General features: G+C 48.1%; 1 protein-coding gene across 4 annotated transcripts in view; it reads left to right on the top strand.

Moving 5' to 3' along the window:
* P4ha2 (prolyl 4-hydroxylase subunit alpha 2) overlaps positions 1–9,900 on the top strand; it is a 30,226-nt gene extending 20,326 nt beyond the window's left edge. For 2 of the 4 annotated variants that reach the window (XM_028775951.1, XM_028775950.1), the window contains exons 10-16: positions 3,229–3,299; positions 3,509–3,608; positions 4,381–4,434; positions 4,938–5,003; positions 7,302–7,370; positions 7,737–7,833; positions 9,429–9,900. In XM_028775951.1, coding sequence (XP_028631784.1) covers positions 3,229–3,299; positions 3,509–3,608; positions 4,381–4,434; positions 4,938–5,003; positions 7,302–7,370; positions 7,737–7,833; positions 9,429–9,499 — 528 coding nt within the window. In that variant the 3' untranslated portion in view covers positions 9,500–9,900. Of the gene's footprint in view, positions 1–3,228; positions 3,300–3,508; positions 3,609–4,380; positions 4,435–4,829; positions 4,890–4,937; positions 5,004–7,301; positions 7,371–7,736; positions 7,834–9,428 lie in introns of all 4 variants that reach the window. The other 2 variants (XM_028775953.1, XM_028775952.1) reach the window with 1 other exon arrangement.
* Positions 9,901–14,809: the final 4,909 nt, after the last annotated feature.

Genomic DNA, 14,809 nt, shown 5'->3' with positions numbered 1-14,809 from the left:
TATTTCACAGTGATAACTAATGTTTATTGAGCTTGGTGTGTCAGGGCCTGCCTCCAGCATTTTATGTTTATGAGCTGTTGTCTGTCGCAAAGACTCCAACTCATCTTCATTTTCCCTTGAGAAAACTGAGAAAGCTGGCCTGCGTGGATCAGAGGTGGTAGAAGTTAGTCCTTTCATGACCTTTTGGGCTGACTTGCTTGGGTTATCTCAGTAGGATCATCATCTGCAAGCAAGGAAGATGTTGCTTTACCTTCCTAGTACTTACAACTCCTTCACCTTGGCTGTTTTATTGAGCTGCCTGGAACTTCTATAACATCTTTACAGTGGATGTCCTTGTCTTGTTTATGAGTGTCATGGAAATCCAACTGGTATTTCTGCTATGTAAGCCATTGACTGTTGGTTTGGTATATATGTCAGGCTGATACAATTAGTCTTGGATTCCCAGCCCATAGATGATTTGATCCCACTTAATCTCTTCTGAGGAGAACTGTGGGCTGCCACTTCCCCCACATTCTCCCATCACAGGTGAAAGGGAGGGAGGAGTTAGCTGGCTCCTCTGGTCTTTGTGTGTAATATAATTGTAGTGGCTTAGGTGGCCAAGAGCTTCTACTCATGGACAGACCGAATACAGGCCCCTGTAGTAGCCCTGGAGCCTTAGAACAGCCTCCGTTTGAAGACCTAGCACATCTTGAGACAGGGTCTGTTGCTGGTAACATAGATGTCAATGAGAGTCAGTCTAGTCAATGTGTATAGACAACTGTAATCTAGACTCATTTCATTTCCTGGGTCAGCTCCAAAGTCCTCTAGAGAAGAAAACTATTTTCTTGGTTTCTAGCGGAGAGAGGCACTGTCAAGCCAAAATCTCCAGAGATTCCTTACCTGCCATAGTCTCAGACATTGAGCATTTCTCTGTGCACACATGCATACATGAATGGCATGAATCGGGAAGGTAGCTGGCATTGGGATAATTGTGTTTTTAACAGGAGCCATGTGACAAGCATACACATTGGCCGTCATGCGCTGACCTCTTCTTTCCGGAGGCCAGGACAGACAGATGCTATTCTGGCTTTGAAGTGGGGCCAGTGAGCTTAGCTTGGCTTGTGGAGAATGCTTGGCAGCTGTCTGTGAGTCCCCAGTCTGCTTTCAAAATAGCTGTGCCCATCTGTCCCCAGGGCAGGGCACAGCTGCCTAAAGTCTGTTTTGGGCACCAGGCCAATGCTGAGGCTCCAATGTTTGCACAGTCTAGTGGCAATGGTTGTCACCAGGCAGGGATGGCCATCCAGTAGGCTCAGAGAAGGACCTTAGACAGGAGCCTGGGGAAGCCTTCTTCCCTGGGTATGCTGGCTGCCATCTTCACATTAGAGTGTTATGAGTCAAAGAGACCAGATGGGCCAATTTATTTCCTGACCACACTTCCGTTATGGTTCCTCTTCTCCATCCCTCTTGCCACCTTCCGTTCCAGGCCTTGCCCTGACCCTTGTTCCAACATTCTGTCTTTTTCCCATTCTGGTCTTCCCTTTGTCTCCATAAGGTGGCACAATAGTCCTTATATTGTGACCATCCCACCCTTGCATAAGGCCTTCCCTATTTCAGGTTGATCCTAAGATGGCAGCAGACCCCGGTCTTTGCTTCCCTCCAGCCTGTCATCCTGTGGCCAGTGTCCCTTCATCCTGGGACTTCTCTGCGGCTGTAATGTACAGGACCCCAGGTGCCTGGTATCCTAACCTGGACTGGCAGAGGGCCAGGGTCCCAAGTAGGAAGGGCCAGGGGATCAGAGATAGAGAAGATAGAACAGGTGGGCTCAGGAGGTCTTGAATAAGATATGTCTTATGTCACAAAAGCTTTTAAAGAGGTTCAGCATCGTATATACTGTTTCTAGGGAATATGTGAGACAATACCACTGAAATGCTATCATATAGTAGGACAAAGTCAGCAGTGTCACACAAGGGGAATACAGGGTATCTCAAGGGCAAGAGCATCAGAGAGGAGCACACAACTTTGGGACTGACAACCATAGGTCATTAGGGTGGGAAGGGTTTGGTTCTTAGGATCCAAAGCTTCCGTTCCCCAAGGCCATGGCCTCAGGCCATTACTGAATCCATGAAGAATCAGACATTTCTTCCACACATGAGGACCTCAGAGAATAACAACTTGGATCAGCCTGGCTCTCTGCGGTACCCACCCACTGCAACCCTTTGGCTGCACACCCACAGAACATTAAAGCTCACCCATGAGCTTTTAGTAGTATGATACAGTTACCTGGCTGCTTTTCTACTGTCTCCAATTGACCAAGTTATATGATGGCAGATGTCATGTCTCGGTCACCCAGCTTAGCACCTGGCACACAGTAGGCACCACTCAAATAGTTATTAAAAGCAAGAGTTAGCAATATTCTGTTTGGCTCATCTATACTTCTACCTAGACCTATCTGTTCTTACCAAGCCCACATCATGTGAGCCCATTAGGACAGTCCACACCACAGGTAAGGTACCTGTACCCTTGCTGTAGACAAGTATATCCCTGCTGTATATCCTTGTATATCCTTGCTGTAGACAAGTATATCCTTGCTGGTAGTACTTGCTGAGCCTTGATGTGGAGACTGGGAGCTAAGGTAGAGGGTGTGTGTGTATGTGTGTGTGTGCATGTGCGTATGTGCGTGTGTGTGTGTTTGCCCATAATAGGTGGCTTCTGCATCTACATACTTCAGATTCCTGCTCTTTTCTTTGTTGACTCTGGGGGGGCTCCAAGGGACTGGAAACTGTCTCCCTGCTGAGCAGTGGGAGCCCAGCAGGGCAGGAGGCACAGCAGACAGTATTTGGATAGCTTCTTGGCAGAAGGATGGGAAAACTTGACCAAGCCGAGAAGCCTCTCAGGTCGAGGCTCAGAGATGGCCCAGTCTGAGTGTTGTGGAATCATCAAAGCCCAGACTGTGCTACGGGTCTGTCAAGGAAGGCCTTGTTCAGGGAAGATTAATGAATGAATCAAGCAGAATTCATAAGCGTAACAGTGCTGGCAGCATAGAGCTGCTAGGTGAAGGGGTGGGTAGTGAGCAAGGAGGGCGTGGCCAGGCCTCAGAGCACAGAGGAAAGTGGACACTAGATTGCAGCGTCGTGGGACCTCGGCTAGAGCCAGTCTCTGCAGCTGTTGTCCTACTGTGTGGCCTCAGTGTTCTCTGGGAAAACACCAACACAGAGAAGAATAACTCTGTCCTCCCCTTCTCCCTTTCAGCTTGCACGAGCCACCGTGCGTGATCCCAAGACAGGCGTCCTCACTGTTGCCAGCTACAGAGTTTCCAAAAGGTGAGCAGTGACATGGGGTGGGAAAGCTGTTCAAGCCCAACTCTGAAGCTTCCCATAGGATGCCAGAGCATGCTGGTGCCAGCTTATCCAACCTGCAACACAGCCACGCTTCTACCCTGTGTTGCCCATGAGTGCTGGCCTTGACTGGGCTCAGAGGACACCATCTAAGCCTGCCATGCTTTTCATCTTTGCTCTTTTCTTTTGCCAAGCTCCTGGCTAGAGGAGGACGATGATCCTGTTGTGGCCCGAGTCAACCGCCGGATGCAGCATATCACAGGGCTAACAGTGAAGACTGCAGAGCTATTGCAGGTGGGCTGGTCCCTGTGGCCAGAGGACTTGGGGAGGGGTTCTGTTGGGTGAGGTGTTTTCCCAAGGTGCTCAGGCTGTGAGAGAAGGCTCACCTTCTCCATTAGTTCTTTTCTTAATCAAAGGACCTGACAGAAGCCAACTGATGGAGGGGAGGTCTGCTTCGGCTCACAGTTTCAGTCCACCATGTGGAGGCTTGGCAGTAGGAGCTTGTAACATAGCTTGTTCACATCTTGCTGAGTCAGAAACCAGAGGCCTGACTAGAACCAACAATACATGTAACCTTCCTGGCCCATACCTGTGGTCCACTTCTGCTAGCCAGGTCCCAGACTCCAACCACCCCAAACAGTACCACCAACAGGGGAACAAATGTCCGCCTGTATGAGCCTTGAGTTCACATTTCCAGCATCCACACAAAAAGCTGAGCATGGCTAAGCATTTTACTCTCATCCCAGCTGCCATAGAGAACATGGACAGGAGGCAGGCTTGCTGGATGACAGCTTACCTTCAGGTTCATAGTCTCAAGGGAATAAGGTGGAGCAGGGCAGATGGACACATGACATCCTTCTCTGGTTCTTACACACCACCATATCCATATACCACACATATATAGTACACACATGTGTGTGCATACACATACACACACACACACACACAGACACATATATAGGTTAGGGGTTGTTCTCAGGCCTAGGTAGACGGTACCCATGGGGAGTTGGGCTGCCATGGGGCTGTTCAGACTGATGACAAATTCAATGCTGGAATCCCTCTCCAGGTCGCCAACTATGGAATGGGGGGACAGTACGAACCACACTTTGACTTCTCGAGGGTAAGGCTCCGATAGTCTTTGGGGGCTCTTCTCTGGCTGATTTGAGAAGGTTGGAGCTTCTAGAAACATTTCAGCACCCACGGCATCCCTCCTCCACCTAGCAGGTGAAAGGGAAACGTTCTATACTGCTGGTGAAGCACCTGCAGAGCCCAGTGGAGCCTGGTTGTGTCCTGTTGGTGTTTGGCTTGATAATAAAGCCAAGGATCTCTCTAGGTCCCTGTGAAAGTTTTTCTTACCTCTCCCCCGGGTGTTCTGCCCAGGTTCCCTTTGTCACCCTGTCCCATTCCTGGCTTCTCAAGGGAAGGCATACTTATTACCTTCCCCTGACCCTTTTGGTCCTTTGGGTGGCGGGTAAGTTAGTTGCAAACTTGGATAAAAGTTGTTGTCTGTTGCAGCGACCCTTTGACAGCGGCCTCAAAACGGAGGGCAATAGGTTAGCGACGTTTCTTAACTATGTAAGTACTGGGCCGGGTGCTTTTGTTCACTCTCACTTAATTTTATAGAGCGATGAGCAAGATGCTTTCAAGCGTTTAGGGACTGGGAACCGTGTGGCCACGTTTCTAAACTACGTGAGTATGGTGCATGTACCTGATGGACCCTGTGGAGACCCTGAGGCCACATGGCTCCCGAATCCCACCCCCATCAGGGCTCACAGCATCAGCCGCTGCATAGTGGATCCTTGGTGCCCTTCTTGCCTAGAGTAGAGATGGTTGGCTTTTGTTCCCACTGGTGTGCTTGCCTTTCTGCTACTCCCTGGCTCCCCGCTTCCAACATCTTTATTTTTTTTTAGCGGTGGTAAAATATACATAACATAAAAATTACCATCGTAACAATTTCCTGGTGTGCTCTGGTGATATTTATTAAATCCATCCCTAATGTGGACCATTTACCATCTGTTACCCTGACTCTTCTCACCTCATAAAATGGAAACTCTGTTTCTATTAAAGAGTATTTCCAGAGTCCCTTCTCCACCACCATCCTGCTTTCTGAGACCACATAAACCTCATCAAAGTAGACGCCTGGAATTGTCTGTGCTTAGTCCACTCTCCTTAACAGATGCCTGTGTTGTGCCTGGTTCTGCTTCCTTTTGATGGACACAGTGCGTCTCTGAGCTTTGGAGATTGAAAGCCATGGTGGGCTCTGTCCTGGTGGCAGAGTGCACAGGAAGTGGGGAGGAGCTTTTAAAAGATAACTGCCTCTGTTTCCTCAATGTGTGGTTGGCCAGCTTCCCTCCATTCCAGCCTGGCCCATCTATAGGCTGTCAGTTTCCTTTCCCTTGCTGGAATAGCCCACTCCAAGGAAGCATAGTCGAAGGACTTAGAAAGAAAGCTTATTCATTCCTCTTTAAATTTTAATTATGTGCTGGAGGTCTGTTCTGCACACACGCTGCTGAGAAGGTCCTATGTGGTCTCCACTGTCACATCTGAGATCTGACGTGGGAGACTCACTAGAAGCATGGGCGAGATTGTTACTTGGTTACCATGGAGACAAACACTGAAGATTTGTCCAGGCATAGGGTTTAGTAAAGCCCTCATTTAGGAAATAACATGTCAGTTATGACTCGAAAGTTAAATGGAAATTTGTGGAACTTTTTGTTTGGCAAAGAGGAAGTGTGGGGGCCTGGAAGAGAAAGTGTGTCTGAGATGTTGGGAAGCGGACAAAGGTTAGTGTATCTGGAGAGAGAGGCAAGCGAGACTGACTTGGAGACTCTGGATTGGAACCCAGCGCTGGGGAAGCCACTGGGTATTTTCATCTTTCTTATGAGCCCACTGAATGCCTGACTCTTCAGTCAGACTGGTGTGTGTCATACTGGGAAATTTCTTAGCTCTAGGTTTTTTCCCTCCCTTTGTTTCTTAGCTCTAACTTTTATTACCTTATAGGCCATTTTTATTATAGCATAACCAACCAAATAAAACAAAACAAAAACAAAACAAAAAAACCACTTCAAGTAAAAGCGTGATTTAGTTTTAGTCTAAAACTAATCTAAAGGAGAGGCAGAGTGGCATTCTGGGAAGGTGAAGGTCTGATTAGAGCAACTAGAGCCAGAAAAATCGCCACACGGGGAAAGGGGTGCTCCTTAGGTGGGAAGCCATGGGGAGCTCCTGTCCACAGCAGTGGCTTAGGTAAGGCCCAGGTGCTGGGTGAGGGGGGTTCAAGATGGGATCAAGGTAAACATCTTTCTTTCTCTCTCCCTCTCTTTCTTTCTTTGTTCCTTTTTTTTTTTTTTTTTTTCGAGACAGGGTTTCTCTGTGTAGCTCTGGCTGTCCTGGAACTCACTCTGTAGACCAGGCTGGCCTCGAACTCAGAAATCTGCCTGCCTCTGCCTCCCAAGTGCTGGGATTAAACCACTGCCCAGCTGTTCCTTTCTTTTGAGATGCATTTATATTGTTTGAGTATTTGCCTGCATATGTGTGTGTATATATATTGCATGTACCACATGCATGCCTGGTGCCCTCAGGCCAGAAGAGGACATTGGATCCCTTGGTGTTGGAGTTACCAATGGTTGTGAGCCTCTATGAGTGCTCTTACACTGGGCTGTGGGTGATAGCAGCAAGTGCTCTTAACCACTGAGCCATCTCTCTAGCTGAATATAGTCATCTTCTAAACAGGCTTGGATTGTTCCCATTCAAGGACAGCCTGGATGTGGGACTTCTGGGGGCTTTAGCTCTTAGACATTCAGCCACAGAGGCTGTCCTGATGAACCCCACAAATTCAGTAGTGTGTGGGAAATCTTTCTTGGCTGAGGGTAGCCATAGAGCAGAGTCTCCAGGCAGTGCTCCTCAGGCAGTGCTCCTCAGGCAGTGCTCCTCAGGGTTGCACTGCCGTTCTTGGCTAGAGGGGCCAAGCTCTTTGCCTTATGTTCCCAGATGAGTGATGTCGAAGCTGGTGGTGCTACCGTCTTCCCCGACTTGGGAGCTGCTATTTGGCCCAAGAAGGTAAGGGTGACTCTTCAGGGTCACATATTGATACAAGCATTAGACCTTGTCCCTGCCCCTCAGTGCCATTGACTGTGATGTGATGTACCTTATTTCCTTCCCATCGGCACCCTGAACTGTCCCAATTTCTACCCAGGGAGAAGGATGGGGAAGGAAGACTCCTCAGGGCAAGTGGGTGTCTAAACTTCCTTCCACTTGAAGGATAGTTACTTTTTAGGAACTTAGTTTCTGGAGTCCTAGAGCCCCATCTCCCAAACACAGGAAAGGAGGGACATTTCTGCCAAGGGGTGAAGGGTTCTAGATTCTTGGAGTAGGTCCTTGTGATTGATCTTTAGGACATGCTCTGACAGGTGATCTCTTTCCCAGGGCACGGCTGTATTCTGGTACAACCTTCTTCGGAGTGGGGAAGGCGATTATCGAACGAGACATGCGGCCTGCCCTGTGCTTGTGGGCTGCAAGTGGGGTGAGTGAGTGGCTTGAGGGGTAGTGTGGATGGTGCCTCAGCCTGGTATTTGATGATTGGCCTTAGGCGCAGAAGCAGAGACAACTGCTAGCTACTTTCAGTTCTGTATATCACTGAAGGGTTTCTCTGCTGCAAATACCACCCAGCCAGAGGTACCACTGCTGGATGCTGACACTCAGATGCTCAGAGAGCTGAGGAAACCTGGGCTGTGTGAGCACCATAGGTCCAGTGTGGCCTCTGGCAAGGGTTTTAGTGGAGCATAGAGAGAGCTGGGAGCACAGACGAGAGGAAGTGTCTATCCAAGGCAAGCAAGACGCTTGTGGCTACAACCAGCATCTTAGGTAACAGGGTGGGAGACTGGCTGTCCCTGTCACTTGAAGAAGATGAGACTGGAGTCAAGAGGTGAGACTGAAGGCTGGGACCAGACTAGAGAGGATGAACTTTAGCCTCATCCTCGAGGGAACTGTGGAGAGCTAGAAAAGGCATGGCCTAGAACGTGACAGGAAGGGACCACATGCGTTTACAACCCTTGGAATGTGGCGGATGAATAGTGATTGGCTCACAGAAATGAAAATGTGGTGGTTGCTGATTCGAGGAGGAGAAGTGCAGTGTAGGTCTAATCTACTGGATGTGGAAAGTGTAGCACAGATAGGACACACGTAAGCGCTGCGTGTTAAATTTGAAGTTTATCATTTCACTATATATGCTGTTAATCGTAAGTCTTCTAGACAATTTGTTTAGTTAAGTACAGGTATTAAATTGTATTTTGAAATCTCTGACTTTGGTAGTGCATTACTTAAAAAGAAGTTGTGTGTGTGTGTGTGTCTCTGTGTGTGTGTGTGTACATGCGTTCAAGTGTCGTGGGAGATGCGTGAGGGGCAGAGGACAATATGAATGATTGTTTCCCTCCTTCCATGATGTGGACTCTGGGGTTTAAGCTCAGACTGAGGCTCGTAACAGGAGCCTTGTCATCTGCCCTGCGTTACATTTGTATTTTTTATGAGAGAGCCCACATTTGAGGAACAGTCATGGTCCATGGCTGTGACATGGGAAGGACAGTGTTTCAGCTGGGGTGAACAAAGGTTCTGTCTTGTGGCTCACAGGGCCCTAGACTCATGGCCAAACCCTGCCCAGTGCTGACAGGTTCCCGATCCTCACCTCAGTTTCTGCTTGTCCCCGTCCCAGCTTCTTGAGGTCCTTCACACTTACCAGAGCAGCTCCTGCCTTTGAGGAAATTCTCAGCCTATTTTCTGTGTCTATCCCACTTGGAGTGGCAGCCGTATGGTATGCCCGCCTTCTTTCCAGGATAACTTCCTGTTCAGTTTCGGTACCGCTCTTCCCTAACATCATGAGATGCCCTTTGACTTTGTTCCTATGGCAACTTACATACACCCACTGAATCACTGGTTGGCTTTTGTACCATTATCTGTGTGCTCTTGTATTTTCAACAGCACATGAGCAGCCTGAGGCCCGAGGCCCTGTAGCACTGGAGTGTTATCCACAGAGCACAGGGCAGTGGTCTTCATGGAGGAAGCATTCATTTTGGCTGCTGAACCGACGGGTGGGATCATCACGTACTCGCTTTCTGTTCACAGTCTCCAATAAGTGGTTCCACGAGCGAGGACAGGAGTTCTTGAGGCCTTGTGGGACAACGGAAGTTGATTGACGTCCTTTTCTGCTCCACCCCTTCCTGGCCCACAATCCAAATCATCTTCAAGTTCAGCGTGACAGCTTCCTTTGTATGTCCCAGCTCCTGTCAGGCAGGTCATTGGAGGAGCCAGTGTTTGTCTGAATTGAGAGAGTGTGTCCTGAGCCGAGTCCTGGGTGACCTGGGCCCTAGATTCTGGCCAGCCTATGCCTGCCCTGGCTCCAAGGGTAGTCTTGGCATGGCTGCAGCAGAGCCAGACTGTAGCACCCAGCACGGTGCCTTTGTACCTCAGATATTTCAGGTGGAAGATGTTTCAGTGAAACCAAAGTTCTCATGCTGTTTACATGTTTGTTTTTATGACATTTCTATTTGTTGTGGCTTTAACCAAAAAATAAAATGTTCCTGCCAGAAGCCTTAAATAGCCTTATTTTGGAGTGCTTTGGTTTTGTTGTTATTCCTGTTTGATATTATTTGTATTTATTTTGTGTGTTGTTTCCAAGAACTGGGGCTGGCTTGGCTTAAAATGCCTGCCATATGAACATGGACCTGAATTCTGATATCCAGCAAGTACATAAAAAATTTGGGCCTGACAGTGCATGTCTATATCTCAGTGCAAGGGAGGCAGACACAGGCATCCCTGGGACTTGCTGGTCAGGTAGCCTAGCCAAATTCGTGAGCTCTAGGCTCAGTGAGAGACCTTGTTTCAAAAACATAAGATGGAGCCTCATAGAGGAAAATACCTGAAGTGGATGGCCAGTCTCCACATGCCTGTGTACATACAAACACGCACATGCATGAACGTGTAGCACACAATCCAAGAGCTCTTTTTTTCTTTTTTTTTCTTTTTACCAGTTTTCCAATTTTGTATGTATGTATCTCTGCCGTACAGATGTTCTGCAGAGCAGAACACTGGTGGTCCTGGGTTCTAGTAACTGGGTGGTAACTGGTTTTTAATACTGGTGTGCCCTCCAGGCTACAGTATGGGAATCAGAGGTGGTAAGTAAGCTCACCCATTCACCCTGAGAACACAGAAAGAACACGTGTTCACAGCTGGAAAGCTGATAGTGTTTGATTTGGGAAGTGTACACTGATGTCCCCGCTGACACACGTGAAGAATGTGAAAGCATGTGTCACCTTCTGCCGGCTGCAACTTTCCTGTTAGCACTCGGGAGCCGCGTGGGAGGCCTTCCAGACTACATCTCCTTCCCCATCCCCAAAGGTCTATGCTAACTGTGGGCCAGTGGTTTGTGGTCACCACTGAAGTTTCCCGCCTGTGACCAGGTCACTGAATACAGTTACCTCATCTTCACTGAACGAGTTTTTAACTAACTGAATCACTCTGTACATTTGTCTGTCTGGCTTCTTTCATTTGGTATTGTGTTAAAGGTCAGTATGATCACAGAGTTTGTTTTTAACAGTTCGTGAGGGGCTGTCCAGATAAACAGAACTGGAAGGATGAATACATGTTACATGTTGGGCTGTAGCGTGTGTGGACTTGGGTCCTGTGGGTTGAATTGTGGGTCCCACCTCTGCTGCCCCCAAGGGGCCGAGGTGCAGGAAGTTGACTGTGTTCACTCCATGCTGGTGCTGGGCGGACGGGCTGTGAGAAGCCACAGGACTCTGCCCCAGGGGTAGAAGAACACAGTCTGAGACCTCACAGGGGCCAGAGCTCTTGAGTTGGGGGTCCCTAAGCCAAGAGACAGCCGGGAACCAACTGGTTCTCATGCCCCTGGGCTCTCAGGTGCCCCTAAGAGGCTGCAGAAGGGCTGAGACAGTTGGGAGCATATGGGCTGGATCAACCCACAGTGGAAGGCAACTCACAGTGGAAGCAGGGAGGGGAAGAAGCTTTGGCTGCGTCCCGCAGAGATGAGACTCTTGGTCTTAGTGACTTTCTTGGCTGGGTCTCCGTAGCTGGAACATAGAAAGGTCATAGGCAGGAGATTAGACGACACCTCAACAGTTGAAGGCCTTCTCCAAGGCTCTCCAAGGCTCCCTACGGCAGGCCCCAAGAGGAGAGATAGTCCATGGTCACAGGCTATGATCTTAAGATATTTATTGTCATGGCAGAAAATGGATGAAGCTATACCCTGGTATTCTCAGGGAGGGCCTGAGGTTAAATACCTTTTGCTAGGAGGAGGGTCTGGGAAGAAATGTTTAATTGGCTACGCCCTCTGGCTTTTGAGTATCTCATTAATATGGAGATCTATCTTGAGGCTCTGTGGCCTGTAGTCATGCCCTCTACCTGTGGAGGGGCTAGTAGGAGTATTGTCCTACGTGACTGATGGCCACAGACCTCTGGTGGGGGGTATAGCTATGTATAAGGAGCCAGGGGCCCAGGAGCAAGGCCAAACTCCTACCATCCCTGAGGGTCTCCAGAGTTCAAAGCCTGCTCCATCAGGTACCCCGCTGCCTCTCACAGCTCCACAGTTACAAAGGGGATTTATTAGATTGCCTTACAGGATGCAGGATGGGTAGTTCAGCAGTGGCCAGCTACACTCTGGAGAGGCTGAGACCCAGCATCAGTTCAGTCTATGAGGTTTGATGACTCAGTTGTCCCAATCTGGTGCTGAAGGTCTGAGGACTTCTGCAGAGTGACTGGTCCTCAGTCCACATTGGGAGGTGGAAGAAGGATAGCAGCAACTGGGCAGATGCACTCACCAGCAAGACACAAAAGCAGACAAGGAAGAACTAGAGAGCTGCTGTTTTGGACTGTTTTGCATCTGGGCTGCCACAGGAAAGTGTTGTGCACTGTGGGAGAGGGTCCTCCTCCTTCCGTTAATCCCTCCTGGAAGTGTCCCCACAGGGCTGCCCAGAGGTGTATCTCTTAGCTGACTCTGGATTCTATGATGTTAACACTCAAGATTCATCATCACAGTGGGTCTATATCACAATACAGTCAACAGTACTGATGGGCATTTGAGAGCGTTTCAGTCTTTGCATATCATGACAAAGGATGTGGTAAGCATTTTTATACATGACTTCTGGTTCACACAAATACATTTCTTTAGGATATTTACCTAAGAATGAAAATGTAGACTTCCAATTGGTCAGTCTTCAGTGTTTACCTTATGATGTATTGCAGTGTGTTATACCCACACTCGCCAGGAGTAAATGAAAGTTTTTACCTTACCTTCCTCCAGTGTCTGGTGTGGTCCTAGATTTTAACTAACTGGGTGTGTGCTGTGGACCAAATTGTTTGTGCCCTCCCCCAATTCATATGTCAAAATCCAGACTTCCCACTGGTATTAGAAGGAGGGATCTTTGGAGTTAATGAGGTCATGGGACTAGAGTCCTCTTGGCGAGATATATGTTGCCCTAATCAGGGTTCTGTTGCTGTGATGGAACACCGTGATCAAAGCAAGTTGGGGAGGAAAGGTTTATTTGTCTTACACTTCCACATTACTGTTCGTTGCTGAAGCAAGTCAGGGCAGGAACGTGGAGGCAGGGGCTGATGCAGAGGCCATGGAGGGGAACTATTTACTTTTTATTCCACATGGCCTGGTCAGCTTGTTTTCTTATAGAACCCAGGGCCACCTGCCCAGGGATGTCCCTACCCACAATGGGCTGGGCCATCCTCCATCAATCACTAAGAAAATGCCCTACAGGCCTGCCTACAGCTTCCTCTTATGGAGCATTTTGTTCATTTGAGATTCCCTCCTCATAGCTGGCTATAGCTTGTATCAAGTTCACATAAAGCTAGCCGGTACATTTTTAAAAAATATACTTTTTATTTATTTTTTATTTTTAAATGTATGTTGTTGTTTTGCCTGCATATGTCTGTGTCAGATCCCCTAGAGCAGAGGATAGAGACAGTTGCAAGCTGCTATGTGGGTACTTTAAATTGAACCCAGGTCCTCTGGAAAAGCAACCAGTGCTGTTAACCAATGAGCCGTCTCTCCAGCCCCTGCCAGGACATTTTTTTTTTTCATGAGTGATATCCCAGGGAATTCTCTATCTTCTCACCACATAAAAAGATAGCAGGAGGATAGTTGAACCAAGAGACATACACTCATCAGACAATCCGATAGCACCCTGGCTTTGACCTTTCTTCACTTTTGAAATAAATAGATCATTTTGTCCAATGTATAGTACTTTATTTTGGCACCCCTGTACATAGTATCCCTTTATAAGATGGTACCTGTTGATGCTTATTGGCGATGCTGAACACTCTCTGTGTTTACTGGTCACTAGGTGTCTTCTTCAAGTCTGACCCATAGACATTTTAACTTTGTTCATTATCTTTTCCAAATGTCTATGTTGTGGTCGAACCTTCTCAGTTTTAGTTCTAATAAAACGAAGGCTATCTTGTCTTCTTGTTGCTCTTCTGAAGGTAACCCCTTCCCTCCTTGTCAGTAGCTTTTAACAGCTTTTCATTTTAATTTTTCATGGTTTTGCTGTGGTTTTGCTGTGGTGTAATATAGGATTCCTTTCTCTATTTTCCCTCTGGGAATTCAGAGCATCCTAAATTTGCCAATCAAGGTTTTTTATGAGTTCTAGAAATTTCTCAGACATTATGTCTCTTCTTTTCCTTTTTAAAAAATTTTATTTAATTTTTTTACATTCCAGATTTTATCCCCCTCCCAGTCCACTCTCTGACTGTTCCATATTCCATAAGGATATCCCCACGCCCCCAGACCTCTCTACTCCCTGGGGCCTCCAGTCTCTTGAGGGTTAGGTGCTGCCTTGTTGGAGCTAAGAGATTTCAAGATCCAGGTTAATTGAAACCTCTGGTCCTCCTACAGGGTCACCCTCCCCCTCAGCTTCTTCCAGCTTTTCCCTAATTCAACCATGGGGGGTCCATTGGTTGAGTGTAAATATCTGCATCTGACTCTTTCAGCTGCTTGTTGGGTCTTTTGGAGGGCAGTCCTGATAGGTCCCTTTTTGTGAGCACTTCATAGCCTCAGTAATAGTGTCAGGCCTTGGGGCCTCCCCTTGAGATGGATCTCAATTTGGGCCTGTGGCTGGACCTCCTTTTCCCCAGGCTCTTCCCCATTTTTGTCCCTGCAGTTCTTTCAGACAGGAACAATTCTGGGTCAGAGATTTTGACTGTGGGATGACAACCCTATCTCTCACTTGATGCTGTCTTTCCGCTGGAGGTGGGCTCTACAAGTTCCCTCTCCCCACTGTAGGGCATTTCATCTAAGGTCTCTCCCTTTGAGTTTGAGAGTCTCACTTCCCAGGTCTCTGGTACATTTTGGAGGGTACCCCCACCTACTACCACCCAAGGTTGCCTCTTTCCATTCTTTCTGCTGGCCCTCAGTCCTTTTCCCCCACCCAATAGCTGATTATATTCCCCTCTTCCCTTCTCTGTCCCCTTTTCCACCCAGA

This window comes from Grammomys surdaster, unplaced genomic scaffold (genome assembly GCF_004785775.1).
Source record: "Grammomys surdaster isolate TR1022 unplaced genomic scaffold, NIH_TR_1.0 262, whole genome shotgun sequence".
Taxonomy (NCBI): domain Eukaryota; kingdom Metazoa; phylum Chordata; class Mammalia; order Rodentia; family Muridae; genus Grammomys; species Grammomys surdaster.
The sequence above is the reverse complement of the archived record's forward strand: the minus strand, read 5'-3'. Positions and strand labels throughout refer to the sequence as shown.